Genomic DNA, 20,499 nt, shown 5'->3' on the forward strand with positions numbered 1-20,499 from the left:
CCTCAGCGCCTAGGGCTTGCCGATCGAAAGGTCGGCGGTTCAAATCCCCGCGGCGGGGTGCGCTCCCGTTGCTCGGTCCCAGCGCCTGCCAACCTAGCAGTTCGAAAGCACCCCCGGGTGCAAGTAGATAAATAGGGACCGCTTACTGGCGGGAAGGTAAACGGCGTTCCGGTGCTGCGCTGGCTCGCCAGATGCAGCTTTGTCACGCTGGCCACGTGACCCGGAAGTGTCTCCGGACAGCGCTGGCCCCCGGCCTCTTAAGTGAGATGGGCGCACAACCCTAGAGTCTGTCAAGACTGGCCTGTACGGGCAGGGGTACCTTTACCTTTACCATATATATATATATGTTTTTATGTTGCAAACGGCCCTGTGATCTTCAGATGAAGAATGGTTTAGAAATTTAATCAATAATACTTTTTAAAAAATGTATATAAAAAACCACCTCTCGCCACCAATGAGCAATATATTTTACATTTTGACAGTAGGAGAAACAAGAGAAGAGCAAGACTTAATTCACAATTTCGGTATATGTGTCTGCTGGAGATGGGCAGAGAATGCATGTTTGTTTGTTAGTTTAAAGAAATATTATTTACAGATAGGGGTGCCAACTGACCAGAAAAAAAAGCTCCTCTTGAGTCCCTCATCACAGCAAATCCTGCAGAAATCAGCAGGCAAACCTCTTTTACAGAGGAGCCTGCAGATCCAGCTGCTGCTGCGAAAGACAGAGCCACAGAGTTCAGCTGGAAAGTTGGCAACCCAGTTTGCGGTCCTCTCCTTTCATCTGCTGCAGTTCAGCCACCGCGGAGCCAGCTGAAAACAGAGACTTGTGGCTTTGGGGAAGTCAGTGGGATGCAGCAACACAGATGGCAGGGATTGCCTGCTCTTTGGCTTCGTGGAACTCAGGTCTCATGCTTCTCCATGGCCCATCCCACATCCTGCTCAAGCATCAGAGCATGAGGCAACCCAGTTTTTTCCTTTTTTAAAAAAGAACCTCATATCTTGTTGTGCAGTCCGGAGGCCAGTCTCAGAAAGACCATGTGGGGCTTCACTGTTTGCATTTTCTCCCTGCTTGCCGGTGAGTGTCTTTGGATATTTTTTTTTAATGGTTGGAGTTTGTACTTATGTGCTTCCAGGCTCCCTGTAGCTCTATTGAGTAGGCAAACTAAGGCCTGGGGCCCGGATGCGACCCAATCGCCTTCTAAATCTGGCTCGCGGACGGTCCGGGAATCAGCGTGTTTTTACATGAGTAGAATGTGCCCTTTTTTAAAAAATGCATCTCTGGGTTAGTTGTGGGGCCTGCCTGGTGTTTTTACATGAGTAGAATGTGTGCTTTTATTTAAAATGCGTCTCTGGGTTATTTGTGGGGCATAGGAATTCGTTCATCCCCCCCCCTTCAAAATATAGTCCGCCTGCCCCCAAGGTCTGAGGGACAGTGGACTGGCCCCCTGCTGAAAATGTTTGCTGACCCCTGCTCTAGAAGCTTGGCTACAAATAGTCCCTTCATCTGGTTTGATGCTTGTTGGAGACTCAGCTCATGAACGTCACTCTCTCTATACAGTGGTACCTCGGGTTACATACGCTTCAGGTTACATACGCTTCAGGTTACAGACTCCTCTAACCCAGAAATAATACCTCGGGTTAAGAACTTTGCTTCTGGATGAGAACAGAAATTGTGCTCCGGCAGCACGGTAGCAGCAGGAGGCCCCGTTAGCTAAAGTGGTGCTTCAGGTTAAGAACCATTTCAGGTTAAGAACGGACCTCCGGAATGAATTAAGTACTTAACCCGAGGTACCACTGTACTGCCTTGAACAGGTAGGGCCATAGCTCAGTGGCTCAGTACATACTTAGGGAGCAATCCAAACCCAATATACCTTGGGATGAGTGAAGTTTGGAAAGTGGAGATCTCCAGCTGGGCTAAGCCAGGGCTATGCCAGCCAAAGTCCTGCATCCTAACTCAGCTAGAGATTCACTGGTTTAAGTCCTCCATCCTGGCTCAGCCTTCTCAACCAGGGCTCAACCAAAGAAGGGGTAAACCTAAAAGAAAGACAAAGAAGGGGTGTTTTAGGGGTGTGGCCAAATAGGACAAGGGGAGGCTTATCTTTATTCCAAACTTGGTTCAGATTGTTCATGTGTAAAGCTCTGATATTGTGATGGACATTGAAAAAAACGTGTTCTGCATTCCTTTCTTTTCCTCTGATTACGTTCCTTGCTGTGTTGCTCGGAAGCTTAAAAATAAAAATTACTAAAAAGAAGCACCTGAAATATCTTGAAAAAACTTCTCTGCCTGAGACCATGGAGAGCATCTGCAAGTCAGAGTAGACAGTATAGGGGTTAAATGAACCAATTCAGTGTAAGGCAGCCATGTGTGAGGCGGCTGATGGCTTTGCCCATTGTCTACTTCTTGTGCTCCAACAAGATATTTGGTGGATTGCTTTTAATGAGAATTGATTCTGAAAAAAATATGATCATTCTTTAATTGGTGCTAGAACCTATTTGTTTATTTCATGAAATTTATACACCGCACGATAGTTGCTAGGTTCATAGCAGGAGCAATCAGAATAAGGGCCACTAACTGACGGCATATTCAGGACTTTAAATTGTGCTCTTATATCAAATTTCATTTTCTGCATATACTGTAATGTTTTACTGTTGCTATGGCCGTTGGCTAATGCGAATAAAGTTTTATCTGTCTATCATCTCAAAATGGTTTACAAAAGATGAAACAGTAAAATCGAGAAAAAATGGCAACCCTACCTTAAAACATGGGACGCGGGTGGCGCTGTGGGTAAAAGCCTCAGCGCCTAGGGCTTGCCGATCGAAAGGTCGGCGGTTCGAATCCCCGCGGCGGGGTGCGCTCCCGCTGCTCGGTCCCAGCGCCTGCCAACCTAGCAGTTCGAAAGCACCCCCGGGTGCAAGTAGATAAATAGGGACCGCTTACTAGCGGGAAGGTAAACGACGTTTCTGTGTGCGGCTCTGGCTCGCCAGAGCAGCGATGTCACGCTGGCCACGTGACCCAGAAGTGTCTCCGGACAGCGCTGGCCCCCGGCCTATAGAGTGAGATGGGCGCACAACCCCAGAGTCTGTCAAGACTGGCCCGTATGGGCAGGGGTACCTTTACCTTTACCTCTACCTTAAAACATATGGAAGCTGGAATACTAAAACAGACTGAAATGACCTTGACTTTCTAAGCATCTGGGTAGGCTTGTCTCAACAGGAATGGTTTTAGTAGGTGTCGAAAAGAGTACAGCGAAGGCAGCTACTTCATCTCAAGAGGCAGGGAGTTCCAATGTCTAGGTGCTGCCACACTTTTCAGCAATGTGGAACGGGTATTATGGGGCACCTATAATAGTGTCAATTGAAGTTAATACATAGCGAGGAAGGGCACCCTGACACAGAATCATCCTATTGTCGAGTTGGAAGGGATCTTGAGGATCATCTAGTCCAACCCCCTGCAATGCAGGAATCTTCCACCCAACATGGGGCTTGAACCCATGTCTCTAAGATTAAGCGTCTCATGCTCTACTGACTGAACCATCCCTCAGTGCTATAACCAAACTCTTTGTGTGGGATTCGGCTAGCTGTCTTCTAGCGGTTTGAAAGTTCATTAGCTTACATCTCAGCTCAGCCTTTTACTCATGAGGTGACCTTAACCAAGCTGCTTCTCTCTCAGCCTCAGCCTCTCCCCTGCCACTCCCAAGTACAGTGGTACCTCGGGTTAAGTACTTAATTCGTTCCGGAGGTCCGTTCTTAACCTGAAACTGTTTTTAACCTGAAGCAGCACTTTAGCTAATGGGGCCTCCTGCCGCCACCGCACGATTTCTGTTCTCTTCTTGAAGCAAAGTTCTTAACCTGAAGCACTATTTCTGGGTTAGTGGAGTCTGTGACCTGAAGTGTATGTAACCTGAAGCGTATGTAACCTGAGGTACCACTGTATTATGGAGACCACAATACTGGGCAACTTTACACTAGTGTTATCAGGATTAATGAGATATCATATAAACAAACACATTTGAAGCGCCCTCCGCCCCTGGTCCAAAGAATATTGGGAACTGTAGTTTTTTAAGGCTGCTAGGGATTGCTGCTTGGTGAGGGGCAAACTACAGTTCCCAGGATTCTTTAGGCAGGGAGTGTGTTTTAAATGGGATTTAAATGTGTGGCATGTATGGAGCCATAGTTTACGAGGGATCTTGTTTCAGCAAGTGCTTGTCCTTATGTAGCGGAAACAGTGCCAGCTATGTCAAAGAGGGAGGTAACATCTTCAGGGGAATCCCAAGGTTTGCAGAAGTACAAAAAAAGAGAGAAACCGTAAGAGGAACCTTCCTCCCCACCCCCTACTGAGGACTGAGCATGCTCCGCGGCTGTTCTAGAGAAGTGGGGAACCAATGGAAAGCTAGTGCAATGGGAGAATGGAACAGACTACCTGGGAAAAGGCCAGTGTGCCAGCCATGAAAAAGGAGCTCCCCACGCTGCAACATTTTGTTGCAGGTCCCGCTTAGTCTTCGTCACACAGTATGCCTTGTGGATGAGTGGGAATCCCAACCCTAGTCTCCTCAGCCTAAACCCAACACCCAAATTGCTACCCTCTTGAGACCATGCATGCAAACGGCTTTGAACACCCGTGCAACGTGCATAAAGTCTTGTTGCTGTTATGGGTGGCGATGATGATGTCACGTGCCTTCGGCTTTGTGCCGATTTAGCTGTGCAAAGCTGAGGCTAAGCTAAGGGGGTTGTGGGTCTGTCTTACGTGGGGGGAGAGGGTCCCCTTCTCAAAGCTGTTCTTTGCAGAGTGTGACGGGGGGGTTGCCCATGTGTCGGAGGAACTGAAACTGCTAGCGGTGTCTGTATTCGTGTGTGTCTGGTGGGAGGAAAGGGGGTGGGAATGCAAGATGGTGTGGCAAGAGGAAGTCGCAGCAGCTGACAGGAAAACTATATGCACTGTAACCACCGCTCTTTCAGCCTTCACACAGTCTAGTGTCCCAGATAACCTCTCCCTTTCCTTCAATGCATTTAGTCCCCAGAATTCACAGCTTGCCCTCATCCCACAAAATAAATAGAGGCTAGGAACCTCAAGCTCAGGGGCCAAATGCAGTACTCTGGGCCTCTTTACCTGAGCCTCAGGAGTCTCCACAGGTGAGACCTCTTCTCCAGGCCCCATCCTCTCTGCCTAGGCCGCTCCCCTCACTTGCCCTGCTCTATGATCTTGTCAAAGACCCAGAATTGTGGTGATGCTTCTCACTTGGTGGCCTGCATGGACCCCTACCATGGATAGCTCAGTTTGTTGGAGCATGGTACTGGTAATGTGGGAATGTTCAGGGTGGCAGGAGAGGATATATTGTTTATCAATATCCTTCCGAACTTGCGTTACCAAGTTCCTTTACTCAGCAGAGTTTACATTCCCCTTCTAACACACAGCAGATAGCTGGTTGCAGGCTTGTGTAAGCCTCTCACTATCATACAGTTCAGTATTGAATTGTATGTTGCTGGTAAGTTCCCTTTTATCCCTCTTAAAAAGAATAAAGGCACGGCAATCTTATTTAAAGTCAATAAAAGTTGTTTACTCACCTCAGTTCACAGTTGGATTCCTGAAGGCAGACTTAGTTACAAATATGTACATGTGGATCTACCCCATATGGGGGAGTTAATCCCAGTGCTTCTGCTAGCTGGGAAGCTAGCATTCCTAGCTGGTCCAACGACAAAAAAAGTGAAAAAGAGAGTGGCAGCATACCTTTTGTTACCTGGGCAGGTAAGGTAACTCCCACCTCTAGTCACATGCAAAAGGAAGGATGTTCCAGCCCAGGAGGAAACAGGAAGTTTCGACTGGCTGGATCAAACATCCCCTTGCATGCCCACTCTAGGAAAACAAGGAATGTTGTATTTGACTGCTCCCAGTGGATTACATCCCACAGATAATGCCAGCATTGCAGGTTCGGTCCCTGACAGCTGCATATTCCTGCATTGCAAGGGGTTGGACTAGTCAGTCCTCAGGGTTCCTTCCAACTCTATGATTCTATGAAACATATATCTGTTACTCTGACCATTATTTTTTTGCCTTTGGCCTTGCCAGCCAATGATATGCAGACCCCAGAAGGATGCTCAAGAGGGAATGCAGGCCTCAATCTGAAAGTGCTTCCCCATCATTGCAGAAGAAATTAACTACTTGCAACTGCACCCTGCTTTTCCTTCAGGGAAGCGATGCATGAGGTTATGACCCATTTTGTTTTCAACAGAGCCTTAGCGAGAATGACTGGCTGTAGGGCATGCATGGAGCTTCATGGCTGAATGGGGATGTGAATCCAGGTCTCCTTCAAAGGGATGGGGAGAAATTTGATTCAGTTCTTATTTAAAGCCAACTTTGTCACATTTGCACTTTCAGAAACAATGGGGGAACTGAAACACAGCCACCCTTTGAAATTTGCGCTTCTCCGAATTTTGCAATGCCATTCTCCAACCAAATCATCTTTGCAAAATGCATTGATGAGGAGAAAGTGTGCCCCCAAATGAATATATATTTGAAAATAATATACAAAAATGTAATATATGTATATATATTGCTTTGCAAAAATGTGTACATGTGTCAAAACTGCATAAAATGAGGTAATTTTGCAATAAAATGATATATAAATAGAGAGAGAGATATACAAATCACTGCAGAAATCTGAAGAACCAACATTAAGATTAGAAAAATGAGAAACTTGGAGACCCAAAATGACAGATCCTTCCATCCTTGTTTCATCCCAATGTACTACACCACGCTGGGTATACCCAAAATAAAGCCACCCTTGTTTATTTTCATGACAGTTCATTTAAATTGCTTATTGTTAAAGTCACAAATTTTTCCTTTGCATATATACAATTATCCAAATTGTCTTACATTCTCACCATGAACCTTCTTGCAACAGTCCTCTAAGTTAGGCCAGGAATTATTATTAACCCTTTCCCCGCTTCCCCTCAAATACTGATGGTGATGCTGATGGAAAGTAGTGTTCTGAAAACCATCTAGCAAACTCAAGTTTTAAACTGGCAAAAACAACATAGGGTAATACCCAACGTTAGTCACACTCGAAAGCAAACCCATTTAAATCAGTAGACTCTGATAACTTGTCCATTAGTTACAGTGGGTCTACTCTACGTATGATAGAACCAGTCCCCAGGCAATCTTGTGACACCTTAACAACAAACATTTAAATTTTGATACAAACTTTCAAGCTATTATGAACCTGTTAGTTTCTAAACTGCCACGAGACTTCATGTTATTTTTGCTGCAGCAACCTATTTCACTACTGTTTTGGAAGGTCTGCGTCTAGGCGTTCCTGATTTCGCACTCACAGACAGTGCTATCCTATGAGTCACACGTAGGTCTGCGTAAACACCATATATTTAAAACACATGCCCCCCCAAAAAAATTCTGGGAACTCTAGTTTGTTAAGAGTGCTGGGAATTGCAGCTCTGTGAAGGACAAGCTACATAGTTCCCAGGATTCTTTGGAGGAGATCGTGTGCTTTAAAATGCGTTTGAAATGCATGGTATGTACACAGCTTGGACCCTATTAAGTTGAGGCTGAATCCCAAATTAATGTGCTGGATCTCAGCATCAGTCTCTTAGCTACTACACAGAGACTGTATCAAACCTCCCCACAGACAGATCCTGTTCCATTAACCAGTAATATCGGGTGGTATATAAATTCAAATAATAATAATAATAATAATAATAATAATAATAATAATAATAATAATAATGGACTCAGCTACATTAGTCAAAAAACAGCGATTTGATTGTGTTATAAACACGCAACACCAGATGGCACCAGAGAGCACAAAACATTTCTATAGTGTTTTTACATAGGTTCCCCCCCCCTTCGTTATAACGATTTAATTTCTGACTTTTTAATAGCGTTTTTTCTCCTGTGTGTAGTTCCACCCTTGGTTGCCACCATTTTGTTTTTTTCTATTTTTAAAAGTCCTTTAGAAGTGACACTCCTTTGCACAAACATGATGCTCATATATATCTTTTTAACAACAGACTGTGAGCCAGCCAGCCCTCTCTCTTCCTCAGAGGTGATTGGTGCCTATCCATCTAGGCACATATTATCCTCTTAAAAAGGAGAATTTACCCTAAGAATGGTGAAAGTCATGATCATAGTGCCCTTCAATAAAACTTCTCAGGGTGGTGCATGGCAGGGTTGGAATGGGATCACACAAGTAATTCTTGGATTATATAAGTGTTGATAACATTTGCATCCTACTGCCTTGTCCAAAAAGCTCAGGGCAGTAAAATTGGCTTCTTCCCCCATCTCACTTTCCGTGGTTAACTCACCCTTTAAAGTTGGCAAGGCAGCATAATATTACCAAAAGCCTAAGAGCATAAAGGAATTTTTCCAAAATGCTTCTGATAAAAAGCTTTCTGAAGGTGGCTGACAAACTAAAACATAAAAAGCATGAATAGTAAAATGTGTGTAAAATACAATTAGCTAAAATAACAGCTGATAGGCTATACAAATTTAATCCCTTGAGTTGTGTGGGACCGGAGGAACTGGTTGCAACTTGATATTGATTGGGGAAAGGCTAACAGGCTTCCTCCTCTCCAGAAAATGTTTAAAGGAACCTATTATTATTATTATTATTATTATTATTATTATTATTATTATTCCATTTGAAGATGTACCAAGGAAGTTCAGAAACAAATAAAAGTCAACAGCAAAATACCAGGAATAAAACCAAAACCAATACCAAAAAAAAAAAAAAAAAAAAACCCCACAAAAAAACCCACAACTACCAATAAAATATATAGTAAAACAACATTAAAACATCCATAATTAAAATACATAATAAACAAGCCCATTAAAACAGCAGAACAGTTAAGGCCATTATGGCTGTGTTCTATACTTATCAAGCTATGTTGGGTCGGAAAATGCGACAGTAGTTGCAAGTTAGGAAGCCACTCCCTTCTTACGAGAAGCAAGTCTGCGGTGCACAGAGAACCCCTTCAGGCGCAGCTGGCCCTGTTGTTACCAAGAGGGAGGCAGCTGCCTCAGGCAGCAAATGTGGAGGGTGGGGAGCAGGAGCGAGGGGCTGGAGGCCAGCTCTGTGGGTGCCACGTGTCCCTCGCCCGTGCCCTGTGAACTAGTCTGGCTCCGGCATTGGGGAAAGATTCAACAGCCATTCTGGGCAACTGAAATGGGGAGAGTGGGGGCAGCTATTTTGTTATTTGACACAGACAGCAAAATGCATTTCGTGAGTCGCCCGCCCCTCTCTTTCTCTGCCATCCACACAAGCAAAAGGCCCTGTCAGAGTTCAAGGACACGTTCCAGCCAGGCAAAAACATCGAAAGCAGGGCCAGCAAAGAGGAGTTCCAACACTAAAATTCAGGGACCGCCAATGAAGCTGAACGTTGGAGGAAGATTCAGGGCAGTACAAGAAAGTATTTCTTCATACAGTGCCTAGTTGAACTCGGGAACTCACCCTAGTGGTGGCCACCAACTTGGATGACTTTAAAACAGGATTATGGAGTAGAAGGCTATCGGTCAGAAGCAGTAAAGGCTCTGAATACCAGCTTCTGGGAACCACAGGAGGAGAGCGTCTCCACCCCCATTGTTCTGCCCGGACACTGAGGTCCAGCGCTGAGGGCCTTCTGGTGGTTCCCTCACTGCAAAAAGCCAAGTTACAGGGGACCAGGCAGCGGGCCTTCTCAGTAGTGGTACCTGCCATGTGGAACGCCCTCCCACCAGATTTCAAAAAGAAGAACAACTACCAGACTTTCAGAGGACATCTGAAGGCAGCCCTCTTTAGGGAAGCTTTTAATGTTAAACAGACCACTGTATTTTAATACTTTATTGGAAGCCGCCCAGAGTGGCTGGGGAGGCCCAGCCAGATGGGTGGGGTATAAATAAATTATGATGATGATGATGATGATGATGATGATGTTTGGGTCTTGCTTGCAGTGGCTGACCACTTTGAGAACAAGATTCGGGACTAGATGGGACATTGAGCTGATTCAGCTTTTAGGCATGGCTGGGAGTGGTTCAGGGACTTAGGAGAGTCCTGAGGGCCTGACAGAGGGGTTTCGAGGGCCACATTTGGTTCCCCACCCCTGGGAGATGGAAAGAAGGCTTGCCTAGTGGGAAGGGATTGTGCTGGGATTGTTGTACCTCTGGAGTGACAGCGTTGTTTTCTTTCCCTCTATCCTTTTCAGCAAGCATCGCCACTGGGACAGCAGGTAAGAGATTTCAGCACATCGTCACGGGGTCCGGAAGGACGGCTTCGTTTTCTACGAGTGATTCACACATATGGAAACAGCTATGCAGCCAAGCGTGTGAAAAACAACAAGTGAACTCGGGCCTTCGAAACCACTGGGTTTCCCCACCCCAAACTCAACCTGTACCCCTGGGGAATTGGCCTTTGAGTCAGTGCTTTCGAGCTGGGAAGGTTAACCCAATTTTGCCTTTGAGCAACAACTGAGGAGCTCTTCGTCAGGTGCCACACTAAAGCAAGACTCACTGGGTTTCCCCTCTCCCTCTAGGCACCAGCTCCTTGTTGTGATACGGTAGTCTGATTAAGGCATCCATGTTCTTAAAATTTGGGGGAAGTACGGGGAAGCCGCCCACCCAGAAGAGAACTCCCCTTCATGGGCACATGTTAGTCTAAATGCATCCCGTTACGTACTGTCAGAGGTTAGGGAGGGAGCCACAATCTGACATCTGTATTTATGCACGGCTATGCAAAGGAAATGGGACGCGGGTGGTGCTGTGGGTTCAACCACAGAGCCTAGGACTTGCTGATCAGCAGGTCAGCAGTTTGAATCCCTGCGATGGGGTGAGCTCCCGTTGCTTGGTCCCTGCTCCTGCCAACCTAGGAGTTCGAAAGCGCGTCAAAGTGCAAGTAGATAAATAGGTACCGCTCCGGCAGGAAGGTAAACGGCGTTTCCGTGCGCTGCTCCGGTTCGCCAGAAGCAGCTTAGTCATGCTGGCCACATGACCCAGAAGCTGTATGGTGGCTCCCTCGGCCAATAAAGCAAGATGAGCGCCGCAACCCCAGAGTCAGCCACGACTGGACCTAATGGTCAGGGGTCCCTTTACCTTTACCTTTATGCAAAGGAAGCTGCCTTATACCAAATCAAACCATTACTCCTTCTAGTTGAGTACCGTCAACACTGACTGACAGCGGCTCCCTGTGGTTTTAGACAGCTAGTCTCCCCCAGTCCTATCTGGAGATGACAGGGTTTGAACCCAGGACCTTCTGCATGCAAAGCAGATGCTCTACCTCTGAGCTATATGGTGTGTGTGTGTGTGTTCAGATGAACAGTGGATAGATCTTTAGTACATGTAAAGAAGATTTATTTCAGCAGGTGCTACTTTTTCCTCCGGCACCCACTTACCAATCTTTTTGGTATTGTTGCTCTGCTTAAATTTCCCTTTACAAGACAGAGGACAACTCTGACGTGAAGTTACTTGCTGCTTTCCTAAACATTCTTTGGGGCTGAGCAAAAAAGACCCCACCCCAATTCTGCACCCTGTTTGCAGGTGGTGAAATTGGGGTCGAGGCATTTTGTTGAATTTTGTTGTTTTTGGTGGTGGAAGGATTCATCAACAATTTCTTGTGAGGGTTCACCATTCACACCTGTGGCAGGCAGTTTAATTTCCTTCTTGTTCTCTCAGTTTTGTTATCCCTCCACCACAGGTTACAGCAGCAGCAACAGCAGTTTAGGGCAGTCTGGCAGCCATTTTGCGGCCCTCCCTTCACAATACCCTCAAGTAATTTTGTTTGGGGGCATTGTGTGGGATGGGGTGTGTGTGTGGACGGCCTCCACTGTAAAAATGGCAGAGCAAATGTTTGACAAAATGACCTCTTCTTACAAGGGGGCAGGGGGCTCAAGGTGGAAAATCTAGGTGAAAATTGCATTAAAACCCTTCTGAAAATGCTTGGTCTATGTCTCCTTCCTCATGAGGTGATCATGAGCCTCTGATATAGGCTTCCTCAACCTCAGCCCTCCAGATGTTTTGAGACTACAATTCCCATCATCCCTGACCACTGGTCCTGCTAGCTAGGGATCATGGGAATTGTAGGCCAAAAACATCTGGAGGGCTGAGGTTGAGGAAGCCTGCTCTGATACCATGTAACCTGGAGATCATGAACAGGGGAGGGCTATTGTATTCACTTCTGCGAGTGGGAAAGGGTTATCATGCTTTTCCATTGAGATTGGACTGGTCACTGTGAGAAGAGATTGCTAGGCTAAATGGGCTTTTGGCCTGATCTGAATCAGAATCATGGAACTGTAGGGAAGGGACCACAAGGGTAATCTAGTCCAACCCCCTGCAGTGCAAGAATCTTTTGCCCAATGTGGGTCTTGAACCCATGACCTTGAGATTAAGAGTCTCATGGTTTACCAACTGAGCTGCCCATCTAATGAGTCTCATCAGATCTTAGAGCTTATTCACACTTACTTTTTGCACCACACTTTCCAGGCACAGTTCCGCATTTTAAAGCTCTGTGTCTGACCCCCCCCCCATTCTGGAGTCCCCCCCAAAACCCCCTGCTCTTTAAAGCTGAAGCACAACAAATGCAAGTTCAGGTTTTCTGCAGATTACAATTCGCTCCGATTCAGCAGTAAAGAGCGGGATTTTGCGGGGAAAGCTCTGGAGGAAAAATAAAATAAAGAGTGCTCAGACATGGAGCTTTTAAGCACAGACCGTGCCTGGAAAGCATGGAAGGATTGTGCATAAACCTGATTCTCAAGAGGAGGAACAACGACGACAAATAGTGATGCAGTGCCCTCTGGTTGTGATCTGGGGTCACTGCATTTTGCTGCTGCCTTGACTCGAATGGGAGAAGAGAAGCTGATAGCATCCATGACTGGTTCTTTCCTCTCACACACAGGGCATTATGAAGACTGCTACCACATCACCACAGGCATCATGATTGCCATTGTGGCCGGAGATGTTGCTCTCACCTTGCTCTTCCTCATCCCTGTCTATTACTGCATACGTCCAAAGGGCAGCAAAAACAGTGACTCTGGTAAGTGTGGCACAGTCAAGCTGGTCTCCTGCAAGAAGCAAGACAAGTGAAACGGTGGGATCCGTTCTGGAGAACTGTGCCAGTTTGAAGGAATGGCTCTTTGGAAGAAGGGGCAGAGGAAGGGGTGTGTGGTGGGGGCGGACCGCCCCAGGTGTCTTCGTTGAGGGGGTTGGCATTTGGCGCACCGCCAGTGACTCCCGAGCCTACTCCAAGCTGTTGGGGGAAGGAGGGAGCTGAGCTGTTTTGCTGGCAGCATTCCCCCCTTCCCCCTTCGTTTTGACATCTTGGGGAATTCTTGGGAGTTGTGGGCGGGCGGTGTGCCGAATGTCCGCCATTGGCAGCTCGCTCCACCCCCGGCTGCAAGGCATGCACGCCACTCCGTACACCCAAGCGGCTATCCCGCACCTGGGTGGGCACCCTCCGCATCCCACCCCCCTCAGGGGTGTGCCCTGCCCCCCTCAGGAGTGCACCCTGCCCCCCTCTGGAATGCGGACGTATTGTCCGCCACTGTTTGGAAGAAGGGCAGATTCATAGCTCTTAGCGTCCCACAGGTGGTTTCTGTAGCCTGTTCTGCGGTAGAGTAATTTTTATTGATTGACCTCCCACTTTTTGGCCAAGGAGTTCAAGGTTAGCAGACTTACCACCTCCTCTTTCATTTCCCCCTCACAATAACTCCGTGAAATAGATTAGGCTGAGAGATCATGACTATTACTAAGGTCGGCCACTGAGTTCCATGGCTAAGTGGGAATTTAAACCTTGGTTTCCCAGATCCTAGTCCTTTGCTCTAACCTCTACACCATGCTGGCTTTCATAAAAGGTCTGATTGAAAGTGCTAATAATTAACACACACTCCCCCCAAAAAGGGTAGGATAGATCCAGGACAGAAGTTATTCTCATTTTTTCTTTTATTCATGCGTTTCAAGTTTATACATTTCACTAATTTTACAATCACTTTGACATTTCAAAGCTTGACTTCCTTCCCCCTTTTTCTGTGGTTCCTTAAATTTGTTTTTAATATCTTCTGCATATCCAAATTAACTTAATTTACTCATTTATTTGTCTTCTTTAAATATATACTCTTATCAAACTGCAGGTTATTACAATAATCCTGCCCATGTTTTTATCTGTTTATAATTTATCTGTAAATAAACCATTTCCATTCTTTTGTTAAAAAAAGGGTTATCTTGATTTCTTATTCTTCCAGTAAGTTTCGCCATTTCTGCATATTCCATAAATTTTTGTATCCATTCTTCCTTTGCTGGGACTTCTGCTTCTTTCCATTTTGCGGCAAGTAACATTCTTGTCGCTAAAGTAGCATACATGAATAAGTTTCTATACATTTTAGGTAGTTCTGTCCCTATAATTCCCAAAAGAAAACCTTCTAGGTTTTTTTTTTTTTTTACAAAGTTTATTTTAAACATCCTTTTCATTTCATTATATATCATTTCCCAGTAAGCTCCAGGGCATAAGTTATGAGAGATGCAGGGCCACCACTGAAAGCTGCGACCCTGCACTCTCCCTGGTATGGGCTAGCGGGGCTGGCTTAGGACAATTTGTTGCCTGAGGCAAAGGACAAAATGGCGCCCCTACTTCCATATACAGTGGTACCTTGGGTTAAGAACCTAATTCGTTCTGGAGGTCTGTTCTTAACCTGAAACTGTTTTTAACCTGAAGCACCACTTTAGCTAATGGGGCCTCCTGCTGACACCGCGCTGCTGGAACACGATTTCTGTTCTCATCTTGAAGCAAAGTTCTTAACCCAAGGTACTATTTCTGGGTTAGCGGAGCCTGTAACCTGAAGCGTCTGTAACCTGAAGCATCTGTAACCCGAGGTACCACTGTACAGAAGCCCTGTGAGATCTTGCCAGAACCCAGAAGCTGCGGCTGTGCAACCCTGGTTAGCAAGGCTTGGGTGGGAGTGGCAATGATGGCGGGTGGCATGTGTAGGGCAGCACCCTTCTATTTTGCCTCAGGTGGCGAAATGGAATGGGCCACCCCTCTCTGCTGCTTTCCTGGATAGGGATGGGACGATGCAGCACAAGACAGAGGTGGGTTCCCTGGTGAGAGTGCAGGATCCATTGGCAGTAGTGGTTTGATGTTGTTTAGTCATTTAGTCGTGTCCGACTCTTCGTCACCCCGTGGACCAGAGCACGCCAGGCACTCCTGTCTTCCACTGCCTCCCGCAGTTTGGTCAAACTCATGTTTGTATCTTTGAGAACACTGTCCAGCCATCTCGCCCTCTGTCATCCCCTTCTCCTTGTGCCCTCCATCTTTCCCAACATCAGGGTCTTTTCCAGGGAGTGGTGTTTTACCTTTCCGGTTTACCTCCCCAGGTAAGCAGCAGCAATGCCGTTGTAGGGAGGGTAGCTCCTTTTTTTATATAACATTTTATTAATTTCCCAAAAATAACAAAGATAAAACAATAACAATATCATATCGAAACAAAGCAAAACAAATTGACTTCCCCCTAGTCCCTTCCTTGGTTCCATTGTTTATCAACATACTGCATGTCCATTGTAAAGTTATAAACCATTGAATTACTTATTGTCCATTCAAAATTACCGTATTTTTCACTCTATAAGACACACCAGACCACAAGACACACCTAGTTTTTGGAGGAGGAAAACAAGAAAAAAAATATTCTGAATCTCAGAAGCCAGAACAGCAAGAGGTATCGCTGTGCAGTGAAAGCAGCAATCCCTCTTGCTGTTCTGGCTTCTGGGATAGCTGTGCAGCCTGCATTCGCTCCATAAGACGCACACACATTTCCCCTTACTTTTTAGGAGGGAAAAAGTGAGTCTTATAGAGCGAAAAATATGGCAAATTACAAGTAGTTTTAAAACGCTGCTAATGTATTAACCTGAGTACATTGCTTCTGAATATATGCAACAAACTCCTTCCGTTCTTCCTTAAATTCGTTATTGTCTCTTCCTCTGAGTTTCATTGTCATTTTTGCCATTAATTTAACTTGCCAATGAGACTTCCGGGTTGGCGCCATCGCCGAATGGCGGATTCCCTCCGAGCTCCGGAGGGAATCTGCTTGGCAGGGGTCGGGTTCTGTCGCACCGGCGACGCGGGGACCCTCAAAAACCATGGGCGCGGAAGCCCGTGGACCTGGTGACTCGGCGGGCACCGTTAGCGCCCCCGACCCGCGAAGGAGCCTTTTTAAAGGCTACAGAGCGGGGAACGGGGAGCGGCGCGGTGCTGTGAGTCTTCTGCTTCCCCTGCCGAGCGAAGCCGCATGCCATTCGATGGAGAGCGCTGACTTCTTCTTCTAAAAAATTGGACTAACTAGAAACAAGAACCCGTGAGTAATTGGGAAATTGGACTAAAAATCTTTTTTGCATTCGGTACGAGCGGGGGAGGTGCAAAGAGGAAGTCCGTCTCCCCCTGATTGTAAACAATTTAAAGCAAGGATTTGACAACTAAGGTCGAGTGAAGAGCCTTTCTTTATTGGAGAAAAATCATTAATTGCACGGATTGATAGTATAAGTAATTGTGCTGGAGGATGAGCTAACTTTTTGAGTGAAATTGCACCCCCCCCGGGACCGGGAGTGATCCGTGAGAGGAGCCTGCTGAGGAGATACAGAAGATTTTGACAGCTGTCAGATTAGCTGTCAAAGTCAGAAAAATAGAGAACTTTATTTCTGATGTTTTTGCTGGTTAAAATAGACACAATATAGTTACAAGTTGCTGAAAATAAGAAGGATTGAAACAAACTAACTTGACTTTTGGGCTGGAAAGTGAAAGGAATACTGAACAATCAGAATCCCTCTAGAGGGGGTTCAGGGACATTGCAAGAATGGAAATAGGTCGGAAAATACTAGCTGACCTGGACGAGGTTGCTTTTCTCATGAGAAAGTTGCAAAAGTTGTATGAGCAAGGTCATGTTTTGTCTACAAGTGATGTAACTTCGAAGTCAATAGCAATTGTATCCACTGAGTTGGAAAAGGATTTGAGCTACAAAACCCAGGCAGCTGAACAAGAAAATGAACAAGAGGAACAGGAAGGAGGGGCTGCAGAACCGCAGAAGGCAAAGGAGAGCCGGAGGCCTGTCAACATGGATGAAAATAAAGATTGGAAGAGGAAAATTTGGTTTGAACTTAAAAAGGAGGAATGGAAAGATCTCCTTTTGTGGGGATCTGAAGATCTATGGACCATAAATTTGAACAAGGTGGAAGTTGGAGCCTTTGGACTATTTGGACTTAAAACGATTAAAGAACAAGATTTTAGCTCCAACTTTAAACAGGGAAGTCTGGCTGGAAGGAACATGGACATTATAGGGACAGTGCCCCTCCGAGAGCTGGTGTTAAATACAAAGGACTTCCAAAGAAACCGGCAGAGAGGGACGGAGAGAGACTTGAGAGCCTCGGACGTGAGGTTGCCAGGCTGATAATAGATGGATTAATGGATATTGGCTTGGGGATCGAAACCGGGGAAGGGAGGGTGGGGTTTGGAAATCCAAAGGGTGTCTGAATCTTTTTTTTTTATATTTTTCTTCTTAATTTTTTGTTGTTATTAGCATAAAGATGGGGAATTCGTGGAAGGGAAATTGGGTCGACCTTAGGAAAATTTTTAAGTATAAATGATTGATGTTTATGAGTTAAAAGTTGATATATAAATTGAATTAAATATAATAACAAATTAAGGTTAAAAATTTAGGGTTAAGAACTTGTTGGATAAATATTTTGGACATGGAATACAAGAAGGGGAGGAGAGGGGAAGTTCTGGAAAGAAGTTACTGAAAATCTGGAATGTAATGAATGAATTATTTCCTTTTTTTCTTTTTGTTTTTTGTATTTTTTTTGAAACTTTAATAAATATTATTTTAAAAAAAAATAACTTGCCAATCTTCTTTAACTGGGACACCTTCTTCTTTCCAATGTTGTGCTAATAATATTCATGCGGCCATAGTTGCATACATAAATAGATACTTTAGTAATCTTAGTCAATCCACTCCTGTAATACCTAGTAGGAAAGGTTCTGGGTTTGTTTGTTTTTTAACAAAGGTTATTTTAAACATCTTCTTCATTTCATTATAATTCATTTCCCAATATTTCTTCACAATTTTGCAATCCCACCACATATGAAAAATTGTCCCTTCTGTTGTTTACATTTCCAACACTTACTTTCTTTCTTTTTGTACATTTTTGCTAATTTGAATGGAGTTAGATGCCATCTATACATAATTTTCAGGGAGGGTAGCTCCTTGGCTGTGCCCGCTATGCAAACCATTGAACCCTCTGTGCAAACTTACCCCCCATATCCGGCCTAATTGTGAATCTTTCCATCTTTCTCCAGAAGAAATGCACAGTTACGTGAACGTGATTGGAATGAATAAATGACACTCCTTCCCATTTGGAACTCACCACAAGTATCCAGCAGACATGACGAAAATCAGCACCTCTACAATACAGTTGCCGGTGGGGGGAGGTCCTCTTTGTGTTGGGTGGGCTGAAACCTGACATTTTGGGTGTGCGAGGGCTTTGGTGTTGTGTCTCTTAATGGGCAGAATTTAGCTCCATCTGTTGATGTGCATTTTATTGTGAATTTCCACTGATACAGTGATTTTTTGTGTATTTTTTACCACTAGCAAAAGCCTTTTTATCCAAGCTTTATATGTTTTTGTACATACTGAGCTGTCTTCAACTAAACATCACTCAGAGGAGACCTGTTAAAATTAATAGGCCTAAGTTAGTCATCGTCATTTATTTCAGTTGGCCCTCTTTAAGTAAAAGTTAGTTGAAAACAACCCATGATGTGGCTGGAGCTTTGTATTGCAAAGAAGTGTGAATTTCGAAAAATGGCTGCATTTCAGTTTGTGTATTGTTTCATAAAGCGTAAATTAGAATAATTTAATCATGGAATTGTAGAGTTCGAAGGGACCACAGGGATCCTCCAGCCCAAACCCCTGAAATGCAGGAATCTTTAGCCCAAGGTGGGGCTTGAACGCACAACCCTGAGATTAAGAGTCTCATGCTCTACCACCGTATTTACTGGCACTGACATAATGGGTTGAGGCGAGGGAAGAAATGATGGAACCAGTCACTGATGGAACCCAACCCAACCTGCTAATTAAAAAAGGAAAAAATCCTTGCTGCTTTTACAATTAAAGAATTGTTAGTTAACAGACAATAGAACCAGTAAACGTGGCCTAAAGGAGATGATTTCTAGACCTTGTAATATAATGGCTGGTTTTGTGTGAAATGTAAACTGACTTGATACCTGCTCCCCTATCCCATGTACAAATGAAACTAACTGGAAGCTGTCCGCCTGGAGGCCGGGCAAATCTCTGTTAGCGCTCGGATATGGATTCTGAAGTTCCATTATTAGTTAAAACTTATATTTTCCCCTGTTGGGTTGGCACCCTTAACCCTGCTGGATTCCTACCAATCCAAATGGAAAGCTACACTGCATGAAAAGCTAAGAGGCTTGGGGTTTTCCCCACAGGCTCTGATAGCTGTAGGTTATGAGGAAGCCAAAGCAATTATCCGCCAACGAATTTGGGATGTGGAACTGCAATGCCACATGAGCCAGATGAATAAACACCCAGCAATAAAAGATAATGGGAGAGGATTTACCCCAGCAAATTATTCGTCAAAATTACAAATACCTAAATACAGTCATCTACCCTCGCTAGATTCAACGTGCTGCCATCTGCCTTACTGCAGGGCAGATTCGAGGGTAAACCATACGCAGAACGAGTCTGCCCCTGCTGCTTGATGGAGGTAGAAACTGTCTCTCATGCCTTGTTATGCTGCCATTTCTACGGGTATATAAGCTCGGTATTTATTACTCCTGCTATGCAAAAATCTCCAAATGAATCTGAACTTCAATGTCTAAAATACCTGGTAGAGGACAAGGATCCTGAGATCACGTTAAGGGTAGCCAAATTCTGTGTGATTGCCATAAAACATAGGGAACAAGCTATGCTATCATAATGATTAAGGCCTTAAATGATAATTTTAGGTTATATTTTAGTGACTAAGTTTTAATTTATATATTTTTTAGCTGTTGCTGTATCTGTATTGTCCCTGTTATACCTAATTGCAAATTCAAATGTATCCCTATTGTGTTTTATGACTTGCTTGATATTGTATGTGAGCTCGAATTGGTCTGTGACCAAAATAATAAATTCATTCATTCATTCATTCATCCATTCAACTAACTGATTGAGTCATAAAGCTGACTTCTGCAATTTCTAGCAGAAAGATGTTCTAAAATTCCTTGGATTGAGACTGTTATTTTGGTACCAAAAAATGCTTCTGTGTGTTTCCTCTGAAATATAAGGGCACAAGGGGAGTCCAGGTGGATCGGACCAAAAGGTCCATCTAATTCAGCATCCTGCCTCCTGTAGGGACAGGGCCGACCCGATACATTTTGCTGCCTGAAGTGAAGGGCAAGTTGACACCCTCCTGTACCATCTGCAGAAGCTCACTTGACTAGCAGTTAATTTTTCAACACCGGGAATAGGACATCTTCCACTGTATCT

The 20,499-nt window shown here is 44.9% G+C and overlaps 1 protein-coding gene across 2 annotated transcripts; it reads left to right on the forward strand.

The window, feature by feature from the left end:
• The first annotated feature begins 853 nt into the window (after positions 1-853).
• HCST (hematopoietic cell signal transducer) lies at positions 854-20,162 on the forward strand. Of its 2 annotated transcripts, none has more exons than XM_077932081.1 (4): positions 854-1,075; positions 10,189-10,212; positions 12,870-13,007; positions 18,312-20,162. In XM_077932081.1, exons 1-4 carry the CDS (start codon positions 1,036-1,038, stop codon positions 18,350-18,352), a joined length of 243 nt encoding a protein of 80 aa, XP_077788207.1. In that variant the 5' UTR covers positions 854-1,035; the 3' UTR covers positions 18,353-20,162. The 2 variants fall into 2 exon arrangements, with proteins under 2 accessions (XP_077788207.1, XP_077788206.1); XM_077932080.1 differs by having other exon boundaries at positions 887-1,075; positions 18,309-20,162.
• Positions 20,163-20,499: the final 337 nt, after the last annotated feature.

Source organism: Podarcis muralis, chromosome 7 (assembly GCF_964188315.1).
Source record: "Podarcis muralis chromosome 7, rPodMur119.hap1.1, whole genome shotgun sequence".
Classification (NCBI taxonomy): domain Eukaryota; kingdom Metazoa; phylum Chordata; class Lepidosauria; order Squamata; family Lacertidae; genus Podarcis; species Podarcis muralis.

Coding starts and splice junctions, on each gene's coding strand:
- HCST (XM_077932080.1), top strand. CDS start 1,036: ATGTGGGGCTTCACTGTTTGCATTTTCTCCCTGCTTGCCG. Junction 1,076..10,188: donor CATTTTCTCCCTGCTTGCCG/GTGAGTGTCTTT, acceptor TATCCTTTTCAG/CAAGCATCGCCACTGGGACA. Junction 10,213..12,869: donor CATCGCCACTGGGACAGCAG/GTAAGAGATTTC, acceptor TCTCACACACAG/GGCATTATGAAGACTGCTAC.